Source organism: Sphaerodactylus townsendi, linkage group LG05, assembly GCF_021028975.2.
Source record: "Sphaerodactylus townsendi isolate TG3544 linkage group LG05, MPM_Stown_v2.3, whole genome shotgun sequence".
Classification (NCBI taxonomy): Eukaryota; Metazoa; Chordata; class Lepidosauria; order Squamata; family Sphaerodactylidae; genus Sphaerodactylus; species Sphaerodactylus townsendi.
The window spans coordinates 85307830-85332161 of NC_059429.1; the positions used below are offsets into that span (position 1 = coordinate 85307830).

The window sequence follows — 24332 nt, forward strand, 5'->3', positions numbered from 1 at the left end:
ACTCATTGGTTACGACATAAATGTGACTTGGTTGGGTCAGGTCTGGGGTAGGGGGGGATGGCTTCCTCAGCCAGTGAACCCCCAGGAGGCTGACCAGCACAGATCAGCACTGAGGTGGGGAGTGGCTGCCTCAGCTGTTGAGCCTGCAGTTGGCTCACCAGCCCAGAACAGCACTGGGGGAAGTGGTCAGGGTATGTGGCTGCCTTAACTGGTGAGCCCGAAATGGGCTCATCAAGACAGGCTGGGAGTGGTATGGGTGGGTGCCTGGATTGGTGAACCTTAAGCAGAATGGGGTGGGTACCTGATTGGCAAGATCAGGAGTGGGAAGGGTTGGGGTGGGGTTCCTGAACTGGCAAACCTGCAGTGGGGTCACCAGGGCAGATCAGGAGTGAGAGGGGGGTTTCCTCAGCTGGCTTACAGGCCTGATAAGACCTCTCAAGGGGATGGATGCTGCAGACCGTAGACTGCATGTTTGACACTCCTGATTGAAATGTTAAATTTTGTAAAAGGGTATGTGGGCCTAGGAGACATAATTCTCATATATTTCATGTGTATGACTACTTTTTTTGGATCAAGAGATGTTGGCAAGGAAACAGCCAAGACTGTACGGTTAGATTTGAGTCCAATAGCACCTTAGAGACCAACAAGAGTTTCAGGATACGAGAATAGAAGGGGAGATCTGAGTCCTTTTATCCTAGTCAGAATGTGGAAAGGGTACTGTAAAGAATGCTTCTGAAGAATGTAAAGGTAAATTAGAGCAGAGGGGAAATTATTACACCCTGAAATTCTTGTTGATCTCTAAGATGTTACTGGACTTAAATGTAACCTCTCTACTGCAGATCAATGCAGCTCCCCCTGGAAAAGCCTATATTGTAGTAACTCCTGTGAAGAGGACCGGAGACTTTCTTTCCCACATTCTCATGCCATGTGTAATTGAGTGTCAAAACTGAGGAGAAGCTGGGATATCTGACTGGATCTTCTTGGAAATTTTAAAACAGTGCCTTCAGCCCTAATTCAGGCTGTGACCATGGCAGAGAGTACAGAAGGGGTTTAACCTTTTCACTTCTGTATTGCTTTGCCTATAAAAGCTGACACTCCTGTCTACACTATTGTTGGTCATGAAAGGGAAAAAAATGGGTGAATAATAGTGAAGTAGAAAAGCAATTGTAATAAGCAACTCTGTATGTTTGAAAGGATTAAACTCTTTTTCCCCCCTTCCTGGCATGGCCTCAATCTGAATTGGGGCATTGCATGACTGCAATTTACTTTGTAAAGACCCCATGACAGATCTCAGATTGCCCTTATCTAGTGTGATCCTTAGGTTTGTGATTGGTTAGCACAAATCAGAGGAAAGGATGTGTCATCCAACAGCACATGCTGAGTTTTTGCATGCTAATTGACTTGGTCAGGAAAAGGCAGGTTAAAAATTGAAATAATCAACAACAACACAGAATAAATTGCCTAGTGAGGTCCTAATGAAGTCTATTATGTTGCTTACTGTACAGAATGTCCTGTCTCTCAATGAGTATAACTGGCTATTGGGTATATTGCAGGTTCCCATGCTACTGCTGGGGTTGTGATTTAGCTCTCAACCAGAAGTTTGGCTTCATTAAACGGGCATAAAATAGTATTGCACAGTGGATAGCCTAGGAGACCCTCTGGAAGTTCTGCGTTCAGTTGACAGCAATGAATAGTGGCTGAGAAACTAAGCTGTGAACCAGGAAGTCTTTGACTCACATCCCTTCTGTGCTCTATATTTGTCAAATGGTGGGCCATGTCTTGTCCTCAGTCCGGAGAGACTGCAGTGTTTAGTGTGGAGAGAGTAGCAAGTTCTACTAAAATAAATTTCGTGAAGTGCTTAAAATAGTCTGTATAAATGCTAGATATTCTTATTGAGTTTTGCTGTATAAAGTGGCCTCACTAATCATATGGTCTTTTGTTTGGTATAGATTGAAATCGGTACAGTTGTTGTGAATGTTAAGTATCCCTGAACCAGTCTTTCTGATGCTTGAAAAATCCTCTGGAGGTGTCTCAGTAATACATTATCAAGTGCCCAGCTCGTTGTTGACAGAATTCCAGCAGTAGGGTTCTGTGATGCCAAGTAACTTAAATCTCACCCAAATGGCATTTGAACACCTTTACGAACCTCTTTGAACAAGCAGCAGAACTATCAGGGCAAATAGAGACCAAATACTTTTTCCTTGGGCAGTGTGTTACACCAAAAGCAAAGAGCCTTCTGTCACAGGCGGCATAGTGCAGTTGGCATGTTCTGTTGGGGTGAGGGTGAATTGCTGCCCCTTATCAGTGTTCCTCCCCTGCACATGGATGGCTTTTCTCTCCAGAAGATGAATCTATTTGGTCTCTGATGGGCTGTGGTACAGGGAGGATGCTGCCACAGCTGAAAATGGAACAGTGTAGGTTTCTGACTGGAATGGCTGTAGGAGCCAAATAGCAAGCGGCAAAGGAAACCCAATAGCCTGAAAAGCACAATGATTTGTTCAGAGAAGGGCAGGGAACCGAGATAAAAAAGCCCTGCTAAGATCAGAAACTCTGGCATGCACAGTGCCCCATTGTTCAGCTGTCACGCTTCCCTTTACTTTATTGCTTTTGTCCAGCACCCTATTGTTCCACTTCCTTTTGTCCCCTATTCAGTGTGCTGGCTTTTCATTACCCAGCCAGCCTTGTTGTTTTCATTTCTTTTGTCTGAAGTTCCTGAGAGGAAGGTTTTATTTTCAGCAGTTTGATTAATTCACAGCTTGAGACAGGCTTTGTTTGTTATGTAATTACTGCCCTGCGCTTTTCCAGTGCTCTGAGTGGCAGTGATGGTGGCGTTCGGCCAGTTGCAGTGACTGCTTTTGCCCCAAACCTTTTGTGTTCTTACTCCTGTTCTGTCTCGACACAACCAGAAAATTGCAGTGCCATCACAATGCAGTTGCCTTAGTCCTTGGTGGTCCAAGGCATGTTACCTCTGATGGTGCAGTTCACTAGAAGTGCTTTTCCTGTATGGATAGCATCTTCCAAGGAGGAAAAGCATGCACAGCACAGCACAGCACAAGGGCTACAATTCTGCTGCAGTTGTACTTGCTGCTGATTAGCGTCCAGGGTTCACACCTTTATTTATTGATTACATCTCACCTTTATTCCCTCATGATACTCAGAACATGCAGAGAGAATTCCAATGAGATCTTCTTCCATATAGGCACTGATGAGGCCTAGATCTCCTTAGCTTCAATAGTGTTGCTGCATCAGGTGCCTTCCACCCATATCCTGAGCATATATTGTTACATCTCCTTGTATGATTGCACCATCTTTCCTGCCCTCCACATTTAGTGAAGAAGGCTTATTTTCATATCTTTTATTAGAGAAATAATATCAGTGATGGGAAGAGAAGCTTGGACTGATCATGATCTTTTGGTAGCATCAGGGTGTTGAAATGAAGTTTCTAGGGAGGTGCATAAGAATGTGTGTTTTTTAATTCACAGGAACATGAATGAAAAGCACATGTTCTCGCTGGGAGGGGGTATAATATGGTTTTTTAAGTGTACTCTAGAGCTGGGCTTTTCCTATACCTATAATTTTATTGTAATGTTGTTTCTTTTCGATTTTGATAATGTGATCATTAGATTTAGATGAATTATAAAGTGTGGATATAATTTTGAATAAATACATTCTTTCTGGGTGGATTTATTTTTAAATAAAAACCATATCTCTGTGGCACCCAAATTTGTATTGGATTTAAATTGTATGGGAATGTGATTCAAAAGTTTTCTATTAGACTTTAGTGTTTAGGAAAGCAAACATTAATGTTGTCAGTGTGCTGAACCACCCTTTTTAATCATGTCAACAACTCTCTCTCAAGCCTTCAACTCCCCTCCTGTGTTCCGTTTGCAGGATGTCCATGAGGAGTCCTGCCTCTCCTCAGCTGGAGCTCAATGGAGCTGGGAACATGGTGAACTGCACTGTTAAAACAGAAGAGAAAAACGAGAGCTTTTACCAGTCCACACAGGGAGAGGCAATTAGCACAACGCCTGGTTCTGACAAGCCACACAAATCACCACTACCACTGAGTGAAGGCATCGATCCCCAGACCCTCCCACAGGTGGGGCAAAATATCCCGGATCCTGTCCTTCTTTCTTGCCCTGACACAGGGCTCTTCCAGTTTTTCAGTCTTTAAAAGGCCAGGCCATGCTACAAAACACACACATTTACATAACATTTCCCCAAGACACACACATACACACAAAAACAAGCCCCATTAATGCTTCAGGGTGCTATGTGAATGTATTCATAGATATAGATCTTACATTTGTTGTAGTAAAAATGGTAAAATGTGTATCGGGGCTATGTTACAAAATAAAATGACCACTAAGTTGTGGAGGTGGTAGCCGTATGAACAGCGCCCCTGGAACAGTATTTTTACCATTCCAGGGGCGCTGTTTTTGGCCTGTGCTGATTCTGTCTAGGATTGCCATCTTCCAGGCGATGGATGGAGAGCTCCTGTTATTACATCAGATCTCCAGGTGACAGAGATCAGTTCATTTGAAGAAAATGCCCACTTTAGAAGGTGAACTCTATGGCATTTTACCCCATTGATGTATCTCCCCTCAGAAACCCCACCCTCCTTAGGCTCCACCCCAAAATCTCAAGGTACTTCCCAACTCCAGAGCTGGCAATCTGCATCACATTGCAGCAATTTTACTCTTTGGAGAAGATTTCATTTTATAGTGAAAAGTGAAATCTTTCCATTGGATTCCTTAGTTCTTAGATGCTTCACTGAACAGATCAGCTGCTGACATCCCAGAGGATATCAGGAGATTTACATAAAGAAGGCTTTGAAATCTACTTATATGTTGTTCGTCTCTTTAATTTTTTTCTGAAAACATGTGGTGATTAACAATAGCTCTCAATCTTTCAGGAATCTGGATCTCCAGCAGACAGGGCATTAGATTCCAGGAAACTTGCATTTGAGCCAATACTCAGCAACCAGGAAAAATTGGATTTCAATAAGAACCTGAAAGAAGGTATGAAGACTTCTGGCAGCTGTTATAGTCCTGTCCCTCCCACCCCAGCCCCCCTCTTTCCAGTTATTTCTGGCAGAAAGCTATTGTCTGTGGGAAAAGATGTGCATCACAAGACTCAGTTCCTGGAGACTCTAGCTAAAGGCCCTTGCATTGTAAGGCAGGGAAAGATCTTGATTGAGGCTTTGGAATACTGCTGGAAATGGGCTTCTATTCCCCCCCTCCCCCCCACACACACATATTGGGACAAGCTTGTGTAATTTCTCCCTTGATGTTGATACAGAGCAGCAGAAGCAGCAACGGGGCTTCCACATGACAAATTTCCTTATAATTTTTCTCCCTGTTTCCCTGGCATTGGGCATCTTCCCTCAAACACCACCAGGACTTTCAAGGTTTTTAAAATTAGCAAATAAATATTGTTGTATTAATGATAAACAACCTGTATATCAGATTCTCTGAATTCTCAGCTTTCATTTTTATAAAAGTTTCCAGCCCCCTTTGTTACAGAGATGATGCTTTTTCGTTTCCTTTCCACAGAATCCACAGAGCTTGAGACCTAGGGTATTTTTGTAAAAATGAATGCTGAAAATTCAGAGAACCTGACACAGATCACTACATTGTTATGATACAACAATATCCGGTTGCCTGTTTAAAGAATTAAAAAGCTCCAGTTCTATAGGGAGCAAATGGCCTTTGCGGGGACAAGAACAGGGAAAATGGTTGCCATGTGAGCAGGGCTGGGAAAAAATGGACCTTTCTACCCACATAAAAGCTATCCTGCCTTTCCTGCTTTTTCAAAAACTTTGTAGCTAAGCAGGTTTGAAAATATTGGAGTGAATCTGGGGAACCCTGGGAGATACATAATTTCACCATGATGTTGTGGAGGAGCAGAAAAAAACCTACTTCCCAACTACACTGAATCCAGGGCAGATAAGCTATGTGGAGATAGTCTGGACTTGGCAGACAACTGGGGGAGATGTTAATACATTCTTATATCTTATTGACTAGATTCGCAGCAGCTCTTGATTTACATTGTTACATTAACAACTTCACACACATCATAATTTGTTCAAACTGAATCAAAACAAGCTATCCATCTATCAAAAATCATGTTTTTAGAATCTATGGGAGATATGGGGAGATTCCGCACTCACTAACTCAATCTAGGTTCGACCGAGGTACTCCCCACATCCGGCGAGTTCCACGCGAGTCCGTTCCTGCTCTGCTCCATCCTGCCATTAAATTTCCGACTCCACCAGGGAGGTACAGTTTTTTCAGTGAACCCAGGTTGAAGTTGGTAAAGTGGGGAATCTCCGTCACCTCGATTCACCCGTTCAGCCAATCACAATGGCGAAAAGTGTGCCTCCCCCCCCACTTCTGTATAGAAGCGACGACCATGCGCATAAACGAAGGGCAGATTACATGCTGCTCATAGCAACGCAGAAGCCTATCAGGAACGAGGAGTGAATGATGCACCGAGGTGATCCCGCCCTCTGAGCTCGGCTCCGGCAGGATTACCTCAGCTGCTGTGCGGAGTAATGGAGGAATTGACCTAGGTCGGCAATTTCAGCCCAGTGGGACGAACCTAGGTTGAGTTAGTGAGTGCGGAATCGCCCATGAAGGAGCATTCATGGAGTGATCTAGTGCACATGTTCATTTTCACCTTTTGGCAATCAGCTGATTAGGAATAAGATAGAGAATTTAGTTATTAATTCCCTTGAGTCTTCTGGCCACTGTGAGATTTGTCACTACGTTTCTACCCTTCTCTAATGTTTGTGCTATCCCATTTTACTGATTCAGTGTTTAATATTATTATTTACACTTTCTCTTTTCAAACTTCAAACCTGTCTGCACATTGCACCATAACATTGCAACAGTTATGCCGACCATTGAGAAGTTACTGTCGAGTGACTGGAAGGAAAGGCTTCTGGGGAAGAGTCCTACAGAGTCGAAAGAGGTGAAAGGTAAGTTATTTGTTTAATAGTTTGGCTGAGCATGTTCAGTGGTCCAGTGCAGGCCATGCATAATGAATGGATCTGATATGGTACAGTTAATCAATCTGAATATGTGTGTATGTATGAATGGAAAAATAAAGCAATAGTTTAATGCAATTAGAAGTATAGTTCTCAAGAAAAAGACCATTTATGTCAAAACACATCTTTGAGAGGGCCTTGCCTCCTATATGAGACCGAAGGAGGAATGCCTCTTCTGTCTTTCACATTTTATTCTATCCATCCTTCCAAGATGTTGTGATCACTTGCATAGTTTTTCCTTTCTCAATTTTATCCTGATTGAGAGAAAGATTGTGACTGGCCCAAGTTTAGCTAATGAATTTTATGATGGTGGGGATTTGAACTGGGGACTTCCCATTTCTAGTTACATACCATATTGGGCCTCCTAAGAAGGAAAAATAGCTGTTGTATGCATGTATATTGGAAGATCTTTAAAAATCTGATGCCTGATTAGTTGATTAGAGGTTCTCCATTAATCAAAGTATTTTAAAAATCAGCTTATCTAAATAATTAGTCAATTAACCACTGTAGCCGTAGATTTCACCAACTGTTTCTTGCTTGGTCTCTTGCTTGTCTCAGGAACCCAAGAAAGCCTGGCAGAGAAGGAATTGCAGCTGTTGGTCATGATTAACCAGCTGTCCACCCTGCGGGACCAGCTGTTGACAGCCCATTCAGAGCAGAAGAACATGGCAGCTATGTTGTTTGAGAAACAGCAGCAACAAATGGAGCTAGCCAGGCAGCAGCAGGAACAGGTAGCAGGCAACAGGGCCCAACTTTGAGATTGTCTTTTCTTTCCCCAATCTTTGGAATATTTTGCTGGATGGTGGCAGGAAAATTAGGTTAGAACTTTGGAGACTTTATGTGGTCTTGAAAAGGCACTTTATTGTCGACTTGGGACAAAAGCTGTTAATAGCATGCCTCTTAACAGAAGAAATAGATAGAGTAAGTATAAACATGTATGTTCCTGTTCATTCTGGGGTAAACAACAGGTTTGAGTTAGGGACTACGCTAATGACATTAAACCAGGGATAGGGAACCTTTAATACTCAAAGAGCCATTTGGACCCGTTTTCCACAGGAAAAGAAAACACTTGGAGCCGCAAATAATTTTTGACATTTAAAATAAAGATAACACTGTATATATTGGGTTTTTTTACCTTTTACTCCACTCATTCTGAGAAGCGCATGGATGCGCCCTCCCTGCTGCCTGCAGGGCGGGCAAGGATGGGGCCAGCGGCTTGGCCTTGCCGGCTGCCGGGAAAGCGCCCGCCCCGCTCGAACGAGGTGGGCGAGAGGGGAAGCCCACGGCACTGCCCAGCCGGCCACGGGCAATTGGTGCGCCTGCCCTGCTGCCTGCAGGGCGGGCAAGGATGAAGCCAGCGGCTTGGCCTTGCTGGCCACCGGGAAAGCACATGCCCTGCTCCAATGGGGCGGGCGAGAGGGGAAGCCCGCGGCACAGCCCAGACGGGTGCGGGCAATTGGTGCGCCTGCCCTGCAGGCAGCAGGGCGAGCAAGGATGAAGCTGGCGGCTCGGCCTCGCCATCTGCCGGGAAAGTGCCCAACGGGGCGGGCGAGAGGGGAAGCCCACGGCGCGGCCCAGTCCAGCCGTCTGCGGGCAGTTGGTGCGCCCGCCTTGCTGCCTGCAGGGCAGGCAAGGATGAAGCCGGCGGCGCGGCTCATGGAGCCGCAGTGCAAGGGCAGAAGAGCCGCATGCGGCTCTCGAGCCGCAGGTTCCCTACCCCTGCATTAAACGCTGTGCTACTACAGAAGCCAAATCACAGTTTAGAACGGGGCACAGCACATGCAATACAAAATAAATAAGATGGCATATGCCATTGTGTTGTGGAGTTGCTAGGATATATAGGACTGCGGTTCCAATCACAGAATTCTGATGGTGCCGTAAATCTCTCACGTTTAAACAAGGCTCTTAAAATGCAGGCCACAGTTAAGGTTTGTTGGTTGCTATGATTAAATACTTTGAGATTTTCACACATTTCAGGTCAGGTCATACATTTCTTCAACATTATCAAGAAAAAGCATCTGTTTCCCAGCTACTAAATACCCCCTCCCCCAATCCACCCATAGCTAAATGGAAGAGTAAGGAAGTGTTGTGACAGCTGCTGTATTTCTGAAAAATATTAAGAAAAATATTGCTAATTGTGGGCCATGATGTGCAAATTGATTGCTGCTCAAAGTAACTCCCAGCAGCACTAAACATGTTGCCTGAATCATACTTTATAATTCAGTGTTTCAATACAAACAAGAAGCTGACAACATTATTAAAATAAAATGCCAATATTCCAAAGGTGTGGCCACACTAAGTCTGTGGCATCAAAAAGTTAAAATAAAAAATCAAAGTCCATCACATCTTACTGTGTAAGCAAGCGTGAGCAAGTGTTCACTTCATCACAGATGATTATGTACAAAGCCTTAAGAAAGTTGAGGAAAGAAATAAAAAATGTCCATGATCTAAAGCAGATGTCAGAACTATAGACTTTAGGTTTTGGTACTGCAGCACCGCCTGAGATAGCACTCCTACCAGTTTTCAGTCCCATTCCTGATGTGATGTTAGTTTTGTTTTATTCTTCCTCCTGAGACTCAAGGCAGATTACACAGTATAAACTGATGGACTCAATAGGATGAGACCTATAATAAGGAATGTATTAGGACGGGTACAGCAATCTGGAACATTTTGTGTTGAACAATGCAGAAAGCGGTGTTATATCAGTAGAAAACAACACAGTGAGAGCAGGGTGATACATGCTACCCACTAAGGTATAGTCCACAGGCCCATTTTACAATACATACTTGGCTAAGGGTTAGAATATCCGACAATGAATCATTAGCCAGTTATTCTGCAGGACACACAGAGACCCAAGCCCTGTGTATCCTGTACTCTCATTGGCCATTGCCAGGCTGCTGCAACTTGGCAAAGCCTTCCCCACCTGGGCCCACTGTGGCCTAGCAAGACGCTTCCCTTCCCCCTGTCCCCAGGACACCCCAACTGGGCCCTCCATGGGCCCAGCAAAGCCCCCCTGCCCCCTTCCAATCATCTAAATTCCACCTTCCCCCATCCCTAACCACCCCTTATCATCCTCCCCCACCCCTAGCCACCCTCCCCCCACCCCAGCCACACTTTACAACCCTCTCCCCACCCCTTGCCACCCTCCACCTATCCTCATCTTCGTACGTACCCCAACCCGCACCTCTCCACTCTCCCATCCCCGAGCCACAGACCTAGAAACATGTAAGTGTCACTCTGGGAGTGGGAGGGGTGTTGGAGGATGCTGCAGTCCCACTAAAGCTCACTGCAGGGGGAGATGCTTCCCCTAGGGCCTAGACCAGTGGTGGCGGACCTTTGGTACTCCAGATGCTATGGACTACAATTCCCATCAGCCCCTACAATTGGCCATGTTGGCAGGGGCTGATGGGAATTGTAGTCCATAACATCTGGAGTGCCAAAGGTTCGCCACCACGGGCCTAGACTCTTCACCAAGGCCCATTGCCTCTCCCCCGCAATGGGTTTTGCTGCTAGTTTAAGGTGACCAGATGGTCACCTTGTGAACCCGGGATGGGGGTAGGTGCTGGAGCACACTGCCTTCTGGGGCGCTGCCGTTTCCTGACGAAATGGCAGCGCCCCAGAAGGCAGTGCTTCTGAGGCCGCGTGCGCATGTGCGCGTGGCCGCAGGAGCGCACGGCCTTCTGGGGTGCTGCCGTTTCCCGCCCTGTCACAGGGCTGGAAACGGCAACGCCCCAGAAGGCCGTGCTCCTGCGGCTGCATGCGCAGGAGGCTGCCGCACTGCCTTTCACCCCAGAAGGCAGTGCTGCAGCCTCCCCAAAATCGGGATAATGGAAGTAACCCGCGGGACGCGGGACAAATTGTGCGAAGGCGGGACTGTCCTATGCTAGTTCTCTTTATAAAAACATCTTCCTGAACCATTCTGTTATGATATAGTCTTATTAAAATGTTCTCCTGAACAAATTCAATTTTTTATACTGGATTACTTTAAATATGTGTGCTCAGTGTCCTGCTACCACACTTATTTGGGACCAGATACGATGTCCTAAATAAGTAAGTAAGAAAGTAAGAAAGAAAGTAAGAAAGTAAGAAAGTAAATGTGGCTCCTGCATGGATGAGGTGCCTTTCTTTGCCCCCAGCCGGAGGACCTGGGGCCTCTTCTTCGTTCTGATCCATTCTGCTTGGCAGGCCCTCCATTGGAGAGACTGCACAGTGGCTCGGTTTCTGTCTTCTTCATCAGCTTTCCTTCTTGCAGATTGCCAAGCAGCAGCAGCAGCTTATCCAGCAGCAACACAAAATCAACCTACTCCAGCAGCAGATCCAGGTAAAAGAGAGCTTGTTTCAGTCTCAGCTTAATTTAAAATTCAGTTAGAAGCATTAATCTGAATATCAGGAGACAGGAATTTGATCTTGTGTTCTGCCACTGATTCCCTGGGTGATTAGATCACAGGAAGATGAGAAAACTTAACATAGTGGTTTGAGATTTTTAAATGCTTTTTAAAAAATAAATGCATTGTGTGACAACATGGGGATCTTCACTCAGCCTTAATGCAGAAATGACTGACAGACTGTTAGTGCTTTCAGTCTCTGTGTTCGGGCAGGTGCACGTTAGTTCTTAGCAGAGCAATTCACCTGTTTAATTCAAATAATGAACCAGACTCTGACATGCTAAGTAGTGCAACAGCCAAGACAGGAACAGATCTGCAGTGCCTTTAAAGGGGACTAGACAGATTTATAGAGTACAGGTCCATCAACATGGTGGCTCAATACCCCCCCCCCCCCATGTTCAGAATCTGTGTCCCTCTAAAAATGAGTTGCTAGGGACATGGTTGGCATCACCTGTGAATCTATGAATTTTAAATTGGTCTGAGGTTAGTTTAAAAATAAGCACTTTCTGTCAAAAAACATTTCAGAGTTGTCTTGCTGTAAGGATGCTCGGAATTCTTTGTTTGAAAGTTGAGTTTCTTTGGAGAACCACAATCTCTGGATTTCCTTGGTTAGCAGCCATGATGGTTAAGATAGGATAAAGTTGTTGGTTGGATAATTTTGGTCACTTCCCCTTCCTCACTATAGCCTGCATAGCTATTTCTCCATGTAGGTCCCATAACTCCAGGAACTTACCCAAGAGCAGAAGGGACAGTTAGAAAGGAGGGGAAATTGGGAATGATTCTTGTATGAACAGATCTGAGGATCCAACCAGTTGTGTAGGAAAGGTCTTAATTTGCATCTATGAAGAGCTGTATTTGTGTTCAGTTCCATATCCCTAGGAAAGACACATTTTCTGATCTTGAGGGTCCCTTCTCTTTCCCATTGCAGGATGGCCAATTTCTCTTTTGACCCTCTAAGTTCAAAAGTTTGGACAAGTACATGAACTAACTATGTAATATTTTGATAATGTTCTAGAACAGGATAGCCATTAGATCCCTCTGCAACATTCTCCAGCAAATGGATGATAGGCCTACTTGGGAGTTTGGACTGTCTCCTTGAAGTAATGTTGTATTTGGCTGTCTCTGTATCCCCCCCACTTCCTTCTTTTCTTGCTCCTCTCTTCAGCAGGTCAACATGCCCTATGTCATGATTCCAGCCTTTCCTCCCAGCCACCAGCCTATTCCTGTCACCTCTGACACTCAAATGACACTTCCAATACAGCCAATCCCTTGTAAACCAGGTATGAAGAGGCCAAGAAATAATTGAATTATGGGTAATGGTGCACAGTCTCCCTCAGTATTTTTGTGTAGTACTCTTTTTGGGATAGTTTTCTGCAGTTGTCTCAGGGATTGTGCCAGTCCGTGTAATAAGAGAAATTGTTTTATAGGAGCTACGAACTGCTACATGTTTGTTCTACCAGTATTTGCTCTGGCAATCATGCGCTCCCGGTCGCGGCTAGCTCCTTGGTACACTGAGGAGCTACGCCATATGAAACGGGAGCTCAGACGGCTAGAGCGAGTGTGGAGGAAATCTCGTGACGGGGCTGTGCGAACATCTTATAGGACATTTATGAAGGCCTATGAGATGGCGACGAAGGAGGCGAAGAGGACATTCTTCTCCTCCTCTCTCGCATCTGCTAGCTCTCGCCCGGCACAATTATTTCGTATCATTCGGTCACTCACCTCATTGTCTGAGGGCTCTACAAATCACCAATTGGCTATTAGCTGTGAGGCATTTATGAGCTTTTTTGCGGATAAAGTCGCATCGCTCCGCCAGGACCTTCCTTCCACCTTAGAGACAATAAATGAACTGGAGGCTCCCTTGCCGTCTTCTGGCGCTTGTTTGACCCAGTTTTCCCTGCTCTCTGAAGCCGCTGTCGGCATTGGACCCTGGCTGCTGTTAGACCTACTACCTGTCCTCTGATCCGTGCCTCTCCTGGCTTATTAAAACATGCCGGGTGGAGTTACGGCCCCACCTGTTGAATATCATCAATAGCTCCCTTGAGCAATGAGCTTTTCCGGATGGGCTGAAGGAGGCAGTGGTCCGCCCACTCTTAAAAAGACCATCGTTAGATCCTGGAGATCTGGCCAATTACCACCCCGTTTCGAACCTTTCGTTTCTGGGGAAGGTAATTGAGAGAGTGGTGTTGGAGCAGCTTCAGGGCTTCCTGGAGGACACATTGGCTTTTGATCCCTTCCAGTCCGGCTTCCGTGCTGGGCATGGGACGGAAACTGTTCTTGTCGCTTCGTCACAGATACGCTCAGATGCAACTTGACCGAGGCGGATCGGGCGCTGCTGGTGTTGTTAGATCTTACCGCAGCGTTTGATGTGGTCAATCACTACCTTTTGACCCACTGCCTGGCCGCTTCAAAAGGGCACTGTCCTTCAGTGGATTGCCTCGTTTCTCCGGGACCGGGGTCAGCAGTGGTGCGGGGACCAAGCTTCCCGGAGGTGCCCACTTCATTGTGGTGTGCCTCAGAGGGCACTGTTGTCCCCGCTATTATTTAACATCTATATGCGACCCCTTGCTCAGTTGGTACGGAGCTTTGGGCTGACCTGTCATCAGTACACTGATGACACTCAGCTCATTCTGTTGATGGAGAGGGGAACTGTCATTGCCCCTGCGGCTCTCCAGCATTGTTTGGAGGCGGTTGCTGGTTGGTTGAAGCAGAGCAGGTTAAAACTGAACCCGTCAAAGACGGAGATCCTCTGGCTGGGGCGGGAAGGAGGGGGTGGGGATTTCCAGCCGCCGATATGGGAGGGGGCTACATTGGCACCGGCCTCCTCCGTTCGTAGCCTGGGGGTCCACCTGGATTCGTCTCTTTCAATGGAGACCCAGGTGGCCCATGTACCCCGGGTTGCGTTTTTCCATCTGCGCCCAGCCTCGCGGCTGGCCCCCCTTCCGCTCTCAACCGGACCTGGCCACCCGCTGATCCACTTGCCAACGGTCCATACACACTTCCAGACTGGATTTCTTCATTGCAACTTCGCCTAATGAGGTTCCCTTGCAGCCTGGATTCTGAAATTTAAAATTGGTCCAGGAACGCGGGCGGCATACGCGGCTTTGCCTTCACAGGAGGTGCCGCCAGAGACATTACATTATATATCTCGCCTGTGCTACAGTGCCGCCTGCACTGGTTACCGATTGGGAATTCCTCAAATCATTTTCAAGGTGTTGGTTTTGACCTTTACATGAGGCCTTGCGGCGGCCGGCAGGACCTCTTCGTATCCTCACGGCTGGACCCGCTCTTGCCCCTATATGTCCCAAATCGGCCTCTAAGCGCCAGCAGAGGCAAATTTACTGGTGATCCCTTCTGGCTCCCTCAATGATGCTGACTGGCCTCCCACCCGGGCCAGTGCCTTTACCAAGCGCTCCTGGCCCTGCACCACCTGGTGGGAACGCTTCACCTCCAGCCACAGCTGGCTCCTCAAGTGGATCTTAAATGAATTTCTTGCAGGGCTCCTGCAAGACGGAGCTGTTTCACCGGGCCTTTGGGGAGCCCGGCCGTGATGCCCCCCCCTTTCTAAAAAATCTGTGGACTCCTGGCCGTTCCCCCTCCCTCTTCTTTCCCTCCCACTCACTTTCTTAGGGGACTACGAGTAAGACGTTTCTACGGTAATTTTGATAGATGCACTGCATTTTAGTATGGGGGGTTGATTTTAACATATATAGAGCCAAGTATTTAATAACTATTTTAAAATTTGATTTTATTTGTGCCTCTATCTATTTAGTTTGAAATTCATCACCCTGAGACCTCTTCTGGGGGAGTGGCTTGGTTTATAAATATAAATATAAATAATAATAATAATAATAATAATAATAATAATAATAATAATAATAATAATAATAATAATAATAATAATAATAATAATAATAATAATAATAATAATAAAGTACCGAGGGGGAATGGTTGTCTCCAAGCATTCTGAGGGGCAAAGTGGGAAAATGTGATTGTTGATGAACAAATTAATTTTGTGTGAATCAGTTTGATTTGTATATTTTCAAAGCATAGTATAGATTTTCTCATTTTTAATGTATACATCTTGTCTCTCTGAAAGTTGAAATAGATATATTTGGTTAAACCATGCTTGATTCAGTTCTTAATCTCCAACCTTTCTGTTTGTGTGCCATCTGCAGTGGAGTACCCCATGCAGCTGCTGCACAGTCCACCTTCTTCAGCACTGAAGAGACCTGCCAGCTCAGGCCACCTGCAGATTCAGGTATAACACCTAAATTGTCTTTTTTGTTGGCTCCCAAACCCCCATGGCATTACATTTTTACTCTTCTTTTCCCCATTCTTTTTTAGGAATCATCACAGCCATTGAACTTAACAGCTAAGCCCAAAGGCTCTGAGCTCCCCAATGCTTCCTGTTCACCTGGCTTAAAGGTCAGCAACTGTCAATCCCTCACTCCCAGCCATAGAGTTTCTCGGGAGTTGCAGGCCAGTCCTCCCAGCCTGCCTTTGGGTAAGCCCATGTTCTGTGCTCTCAGCTAGCATTGAAACAGTTCTTTATGTTGATGACTTACAGTTGCAAGTTCATTGCAAAATATCTTGATTGATTCTTTTTTCCTTTTTTGATGGAAAATTTCACTCACTTCTGCACTTAGGAAGTGTCCAAACAAGGCGTCAATAAAGATGCTGTCTGGGATTGTTTTTCTTGAATTCGTAATGTGCACTGGAGAGCCTTTCCTACCTTCAAAGGGAAATTTTGGGTCTGGGTTGAAAGATATCATGGGAATTATTTTTTGTTCTGTGGATCACTAAATGTTTATTAGTCATCTTTTAAACTCAGAATCAAAGATGCATTTTCCTTCAAAAAGGTTCACAATGGGTATTTTAATCTGCATTCAAGTTTTAAGTGTAGAATCATAAGGTGTTAATAAGTCCAGATAAATTGATTTAGAGACTCCGATCCAGTGTATTTTCCTTTACACTTGTTTTACAGCTTTATGATAGCTGAATATTTCTTTTTTGATGAGTAAAAGAAAATGGTCAGATGACTCCAAGGAAAGGATAACTGGGTACTTTCTAATAAATAGACACTGGGTTATTGAAGCTGCCGGGGGTGCGGTGGGGGGATCTTCCATGGAGAATAATTTTCTTATAGAAGCAACTTCTTGAGAGTTGAGGGAGCTTTGCAGAGGCATTAGATGTTGCTACTAGAGTGTGTGATTTTATTTTTTGATGTTCAGGATTTCTTGGAGAAGGTGATGCTATAACCAAAGCAATCCAAGATGCACGGCAGCTTCTGCATAACCAAAGCAGAGCAATGGATGGCTCTCCAAATCATCCCTATGGGAAGGTGAGTGCAACTCTTGGGCCTGAAAACCCTTTAGGTATGGTTGTAAAGGGGGAACAAATGTAATGCCATAGGGACATCTTCTGCATAAAATACTAAGAGTGAGAAGTTAGATGTCAATCAGAACAACTCTGAAGGGGAATCTGTTGGAAGGGCTCTGTTATCTGAAGAGGAAGTTAATAGGATATACCCCAACCTTTCTGAACCTATGGGTACCTTTGGGATTTGAACACAGTGTGATGGGTGCAATCACAAAATGACTGTTGGAAGTGGCAGAGCCAGCCACAGAATGCTCAGAAGTGAGGTTATGCATAACTCTAATAGTACAGTATACCTCTGGGGATTTCAGGCAGAACAGGATGCCTTTTAAAATGAGCATATTGTGTTAAAAAAAATTGCATCCACATGGTATACTTCCAGTCACACCATGAAGATTTTTGTATCTGCTTCCCAAGCATTTTTTTAAACCCATACATAGCCCATCAGAGCTGCCCCTCCTGCTCTCACCAGAAGCCTCCTGCTGGAGTAGAAAAGCTCCATCTGGCCCTACACCTAAAGTTAATAAAAAGCACTCTTCTGACAGGTCTCCATGGAACGTGTGTAGCAGACAACCACATTGGGGACTTTTGTTCTAAATCATCTTATATGACAAGAAAATGAATTCTTGTCCCATTCAGGAATTCAATAAGTGGTTCAAGAAGTCCCTGAAGGAAGATCTCATTTTGTAGGGGTTCTTCAGAGAAGTGTCTACAGAAGCTACCCAGTTTGCTTGTTGGTGTCTTCCTTGTACTTTTAGTGGAACTTTACTGCAAAAATTCTGGTGTTCCCCTGAACTCATGGAATGTGGTCCATCCCAAGTAACCTCTCCAGACCCCTACTGCCCTGCACATTGTGATGCATGATGCTTCCTGTTTGATCCTTTGGTGGCTAATTAAGGAGAATCTCTTGGATTACACTGTACTGCAATCAGGGGCTCACTACTGGAAAGTTAGGTGGGGCCATTCTCTTCTTACCTCACCTAACATAAGGTATCAGTTGTAACATAAATTCTATTAAATGCTTCATGGCTACTCTGTTCTTCAGTGGTTCTTGCCCTGGCAACTTCTTGCAACCCACCTTGCTGTATGCTTTCAGGACCATGGTAACTTGGATTCTTCTCCAGCAAAAGAGCAGATGGAAGAATCTTCTTTGCAGAGGCTAGATGAGTCCATGTTAACCTGTGATGGGGATGGTAATAACAGTTTCTTCTGAACTCCATAGCTCAATAAGATAAAAGGGGGCAAATCCCTCATAGCAAATGTTTGTGTAAATGGGTGCTTCTTTGCAGATATGTTGAGAGCTCATGACTAGCACTACAAATTCTCACTAACTCAGTTGATAGGTAAAGTCCATTGTGCTGATTGGAGTTCTTGTTAAATTAAAAAAAAACCCTAAGAAATTCTTATTATGTCCTCGAATGAGCTCTGGGTCTTTTCATCATCTGGTTTATAAGTTCTCAAGCAGTGGGGAAGGTTGAGGGGCACAGAATATTGACAGAATCACCAATATTTCAGCCTGCCTTTAAAACTGGGTGTTCTTCCTCCAAGTAAATGTAACTACTGTGGCAGGCTCAGCATTTCTCTGCAGTGCTATTAAGGTTGCTCCTAAGGCATCTGTATAGCCTGCGTTGAGAGTGCAGGCAACATGCACTTTGCCTCATCATAATTCTACAATGTGTGAGAAGCTGCACCTGCTCTGAATGCCACAACTCCAGATGCTCCAGGAAGAGGAATAGAGAAAATGTCTGTGGCAAAGGAAAGGTGGGGGTGGAGTGTGGGGGACAGTCATGAAGAATGCATGAACAGGGCAATGCATAGAGAAGAGGACTTGAGAACAGCAAGAGTTTGTTGGGATATGAGCTGTCATCTTACTATTGGGCTGTGTTTGATGAGCACTCTCTTTACTGGTGATCCTCTCCTAATAGGCTCACGGCATTTCCCTGAATCCAGGAACAACAACCATATAAAGCGTCCCATGAATGCTTTCATGGTGTGGGCCAAGGATGAGAGACGCAAGATTTTGCAGGCCTTCCCAGATATGCACAACTCAAGCATCAGCAAGATTCTAGGTAAGCAGGTGCACAGCGACTGCCTTTAGTGCTGTTCCCAAATAGCGTTTGGCATTTGCGTCGGGCAAATTGTTAGGCCCATGCACCTTCAGGAAAGGAATTACCGTTAATCCTGAGCAGATTACCAGCTGGCTGTGTGCTGGGGTAAAAACACAAAAGCAAATCCTCACCCCTGTCTGGTGACCATCTATCACAACTGACTGGTTCTTTGGAACTGATACCTGAATGAACACACAGTTCTGAAAGCAGGCTTTTTAAAAAAAGGAAGACAAAAACAGAAAGAGGATAAAGATAAATCCGCCTGAACAGAGGAAGCAAAGGCAGGCGCGTTTGCAGGAGCTGTAGATACAGCTGTGGTTGTGGGCCTGTTCTTAAGATAGCAGCGTGAATCTCAGGCTCAGCACCAGCCTATTGGAGAACAGCTCAATGCTTTTTCACCTCAGGGACAAGTTATGAAGCTAGGCACACTGCTTGCCCAGCAGGTCTCAGCTTGACTCGGCAGCAAGGCTTTTTGTCCAGATCAGCAATGAGCAGCAAGGTCGTTCAGCATTTTATTGCTCAGAGCCTCCGCTTGCTTCTTGGTGGAAGAGGGAAATAAAGATTTATGCCCAGGAGCCTTATGCTGAGAGTGGATCACTTGCTGAGGACTGATGGAAAATGGTCTTTGACGTGGGGATCATCCAAGGAGCCAGTGGTTAATAGGGAACTCTAGTAGGGGACAACTTCTATTCCAAACACCACCCAAGTCTAAATATGCCTAGCACCAAAGGTCCAAAAGCCAGTTTGACAGTAGCAGCTGACCCTACCCACCAAGAATAGATCTGGTAAGGTGACAATCAAGAGGTTTACCAGGTGCTAATCAGGTGTTATTCTGCAGAAGGTAGAGCTGCTTACATCCATTTTTATCAGACTGCATGATTATCTGCAGAACTATGGTGATGTGGCAAAAAGGGGTTTGTTCATTATCAACCACAGTGATAAGGCAGCAAAAACATTTAGAGCAGATAAAGGAAGGAGGAATTTAATAAAATGTATGTACTGCTCCTGTTGAAAAGATGAGCTTGTAGGGCATGGTGATAGGCAACTTGCTTTTATTTCTCTAGAATCTATACTTAAATCTCAATGGCAGGCAAGAAGCCATCCATACTTTTCTTTCTAGTCTTGTTCAAATTAAATATAATGAGCACACACATTTCAGTACATCCAGAGGAGGAGTAGAAACTAGTATGTGAGCTCTATCCTCCATCTGTGTGCAACTGCTGGAATATCTGATGGTGTCCATGACTGTGCAAACTATGCACACATAAGTGCTGATCCCATGATCGTGAATATTTGAAAAACAGTGTTCCTGTCCATCAGAAATAGTTGAGGCACATACATTTTATATGTGGACAGACTGCATGCTCATGTCCCAGCAACTGTGCATGGGTTCCATCATGCCCAGAGTTAACCAGCTATCATTATTAAAGCATCCTGTACAAATATATTCTCAAAAGAATTGCATCAGGTGCCTCAGCTACAATTTAGTATCTTCTAGCTTCAATCATTATGCTTGATACATGATGGGCAAGTTAAATTGTTCTGTATTTCTTGCTTACTCCAGCTGATTAGTATATTTTACATCTGATGCTTTTCTCTTTTTTCTACACACTGCCATGGCTGACAACGACAATTTTAAAGGCAACAGCAGCTGACCAGCCAATCCATTTTATTGTTTTACCCAAAGGGCCAGAATAGCTATTTCTGTGCAAGAAGCAAGTGTTGTCATCTGCAAAGGGTATCTTGTGCTGAGGCACACAACATGTGTATTTATAATAAAGTGGATTATCAAGCCTGCAAACAATCATCAAAAAAGGCACTGTCCAAATCTTGGTTTCTTTTGAAAACATCACCATGACAACACAACATTTGCATTGACAGCATAGCACTGAATTTTTGCAATGGCTGCAGCAACCCAAGTCACTTTATGAGTTATTGCCTTGTATTTATCAATCAATGAGGATCCAGTGTGTTATAATTATCCCTGTTAACAAGCCTATTAACCACAGGAGCTAGAAAGCACTTTCTAAGGACAAACAGTGAATGACAGAATGTCTGTTTCATTTGCACCACAGATAGCAAGTTGCAGAGTTGCCCAGGCATACCAACTTTTAGTAGCTATTGTTTTGTTTTGGGGTCTGAAAGCAAAGGACCTTATTATTGTTGTTAATATCACTTGACATGGTGGTTGTCAGAATTGCATAAGCAAAAAATGTCGCAAAACCAGCTTTGTTTGTGAGAAATCCTACTCTGTTCTGAGGGGCTTACTCCCAAGAAAGTGTTTTTAGGATGGCACTGTGAGTCTGTTGCGGTTAAAATAACCCAAAAATTGCTCGATGCTTTCTATCTAAATTATGTCAGTGCAAGAATCGACAAAGGAAGGATAATGAAAAGAGGCATGTCTTACTCCTACAGACATGCAGTGTGCACTGTTAAATAAACTTCCCAGCAGGGAAATGGTTTTTCAAGCCTAAACCATGGAGTGAAAGTTGGCATGTGCTGTGCAGCTAGATCAGACTGAATACCTTGCAACCTGGTCTTGAATCTAAATCAGCGGTACTGGGGACTAAGAGCCCAATTGTAATAAGCATGCATTTCCAGAGCAAAATAGAGCCACGAGTCTCCTGGCTATGGTGTACTTTGAAGAATGTTCCAGTAAGTTTATTTTAGGAGGTCATATTATCTTCCATTACCTGAAGCGCAACCAAAAAGTAAGCAGAGGATTGTGAAGTCTGGTTACCGTTGTACGCCTCTGTTTTCATCCAGAGAAAGGTGCAAAAAACCCTTGATTTTGGTTGATCTCTAGTTAAGGGTGCTTTTGTCTTGCTTCTTGGTACACCACAGGTAGATGATGATAAATTTTGCAGTTTTAACATAGATGTCTTGTTCTGCTAATCAAAAATAACCCTTCCCAGAACTGTGTTTCTTGTTTTCTAAAAGATGGTCACTCACACGCACACTTCTTCCAGTGTGGTCTAAAGCTGAGCCATTGCTTCATCATAGCTGGTGTTGCCTCTGGCTAGTTATTTAAAGAGACTGGTGTGGTTTTGAAGTTTTGTCCATTCTGCTGGGAGTGAACACACAATGCATTCACATCAACGGTTTGTGGGTTACTCTTCGCATTTTTAATTTAAGTTCATGGTTCATTGCTAAAATAAGCCAGGACTCCCACTTTCAAGGACTGGAGTGTAAGGATCTGTTCAGGTGTTGACCAAGAGTTTTGAGGGGGCCTTATGATGGCTGGGCTAACCTATCCAACACTGCACAATTCAGTAACCTACCCAGACCCATGGAATGGGTTCATGTCCATTTGCCATTTATTTGGATTCAAGAGAATGCATCTAAAATAATGCAAAAGGCTAAATGATGTTTTTGTCTTAATAGCAACGCCCATTCATTTGGAGTACCCCACTGGCACTAATGGACACCGTTCTGGCCAAATGAGTACCGAGATGGTAGAATGAGATGCACCATTTCTTACTGCAAGCCCCTCACCCTATTTTTTTAAAATGCTCCTCTATTTTCAAATGATCTCTCCGTAAAGTGAAATTAGCACAGCAAAGAATAGACTGGGTTGGAAACATTCTCCCTGATCATGTGCTACTTTTCCTCTTTCAGGGAGCTTTTTAAGTGAAGGAGCATTCAAAAATGGCATTCCCCCAACGTAGTCAAGAATCTGTTGCATGACTTCAGGACTCTGCCAACCCCTTCTGCTGGAACCTAGGTTGATTTGTGTCCTAGTGAAACTGGACAAACGGATAGGGAGACAATTTAGAAGACTGTTTTGCCCCAGATTCCTTTTCTGAGAGATATTGGGGCAAATTCTTATGTTTGAGCTTAATACTTGCTTGTTTTTGAGGTTTGTCATCCAAGGTAGTCTTAGGGCACTCCTTCCCTTGCTAGCTCCTCTGTTTCTTTCCCTCATCTACTGCTGGGGTGAAACTGTCTATATCACTCCAGCCTGAATTCTTCGCACACTTCCTGGCAAGAATGACAGTAAAGGTCACCAAGCCCAAGGAATGTAAGTCGCACAGCAGGGCAGCCTATTTTAGCCATTGCACCTGCTCTCTATACCTTGTGCTTGGAAGAATTCAAAGAGCAGTGTAGGAAGGGGATGGAAAAGGTCAGCAAGAGGGAGGAATCCTACATAGCATTAGGTGGATTGCCATCTGACCAGAGCCTTGCTTCCCCCAACTGATGTAACTGATGAAGAAGGATGAAGGGAAAAGTCCTATCTGCCCCCTCAACTAGCATTTCAGTCTTGTAAATTCCTCATCATCTGTCAGTCAAAGTGAATGCAATGTTTGAAATATTCAGTTCATTTCTGTAATATTATAATTTATGCAAATTACTGTTTTAGTCTTAATTTGATTTAATTTCAAATGAAATTTCCTGTTGTACCAGACAGTGCATGTGCTCAATATATATTTGCCGTTGCATTCAGGTTATTTAAACAGGCGCAACTATAAACATCATACATGTGGAAAATCCTGTTCCAAACTAAAGTGGTTAGACAGGAACTTACTCTTGTAAAAAATGGTTCATGCTGCTTTTGAAGAAAGAGGGGAAATTAAAACAACAGCAAGATGTTCTGATACTTGGCTCACATCTAGTCGGTTATTGGTCTAACCCAGTCCTACAAACCCTTGATCCACCAAGCTGAATACAGCTCACTCAATACAACTCACACCAAACTGAATACGGTTCCATGATCCCCTGCTTTCTGGAGTTCTACATAAACAGCAAAAGAGTTTTTCTGGGCCTCTTGGTTTGTGGCCAGTAGCTCTTTAGCTTGGGGGGGTCTTACCTAGCTGGTGCAAGTAGATAAATACTATGATGCTGGAGACTCCCTTTGTTAAAACTCTTTTATCCTCTTTGTAGGCTCCCGGTGGAAATCAATGTCGAACCAGGAGAAGCAACCCTACTATGAGGAGCAGGCACGACTCAGCCGGCAGCACTTGGAGAAATATCCCAATTACAAATATAAGCCCCGCCCCAAGCGCACCTGCATTGTGGAAGGGAAGCGGCTCCGTGTTGGCGAGTACAAGGCACTGATGAGGAACCGGCGCCAGGACACCAGGCAGGGCTACTTGATTGCGTGAGGCTCCCCGTCCCTTTGTCCCATTTGCCTCCCAAACATGGTGCTGGGAGCCAGGAGCTCCATGGGGCTGAAATGCAAGTGGGTTTTTTGGGGAGAGGGGAGGATATGTTGAAACATGGCATTGCCAGGGTCCACGAGTTCAGGCCAATACCTGAGTTTTTAAACAGCTTCATCTTGATAGCAAAGACAGATCTGTGTTACACTGACCCAATCAAATAGCTAAGCAAGGGGTAATATCTTCAAGCATTTCTATATTTTCACTGAAGGGAGCGCACATATGACTAAATGGTTTGCTGGATCACAATGGA

General features: G+C 44.6%; 1 protein-coding gene across 3 annotated transcripts in view; it reads left to right on the forward strand.

Annotated features, from left to right (window-relative positions):
• The window catches only part of SOX13 (SRY-box transcription factor 13), a 71587-nt gene that overhangs the window by 43018 nt on the left and 4237 nt on the right, over window positions 1-24332 (forward strand). Inside the window, exons 2-13 of one of the 3 annotated variants that reach the window (XM_048496181.1) lie at window positions 3892-4099; window positions 4916-5021; window positions 6896-6982; window positions 7610-7782; window positions 11304-11372; window positions 12602-12716; window positions 15615-15697; window positions 15784-15943; window positions 16671-16780; window positions 17912-18008; window positions 18741-18884; window positions 23805-24021. In XM_048496181.1, coding sequence (XP_048352138.1) covers window positions 3893-4099; window positions 4916-5021; window positions 6896-6982; window positions 7610-7782; window positions 11304-11372; window positions 12602-12716; window positions 15615-15697; window positions 15784-15943; window positions 16671-16780; window positions 17912-18008; window positions 18741-18884; window positions 23805-24021 — 1568 coding nt within the window. In that variant the 5' untranslated portion in view covers window position 3892. The remainder of the gene's footprint in view (window positions 1-3891; window positions 4100-4915; window positions 5022-6895; window positions 6983-7609; window positions 7783-11303; window positions 11373-12601; window positions 12717-15614; window positions 15698-15783; window positions 15944-16670; window positions 16781-17911; window positions 18009-18740; window positions 18885-23804; window positions 24022-24332) is intronic. The other 2 variants (XM_048496182.1, XM_048496183.1) reach the window with 2 other exon arrangements.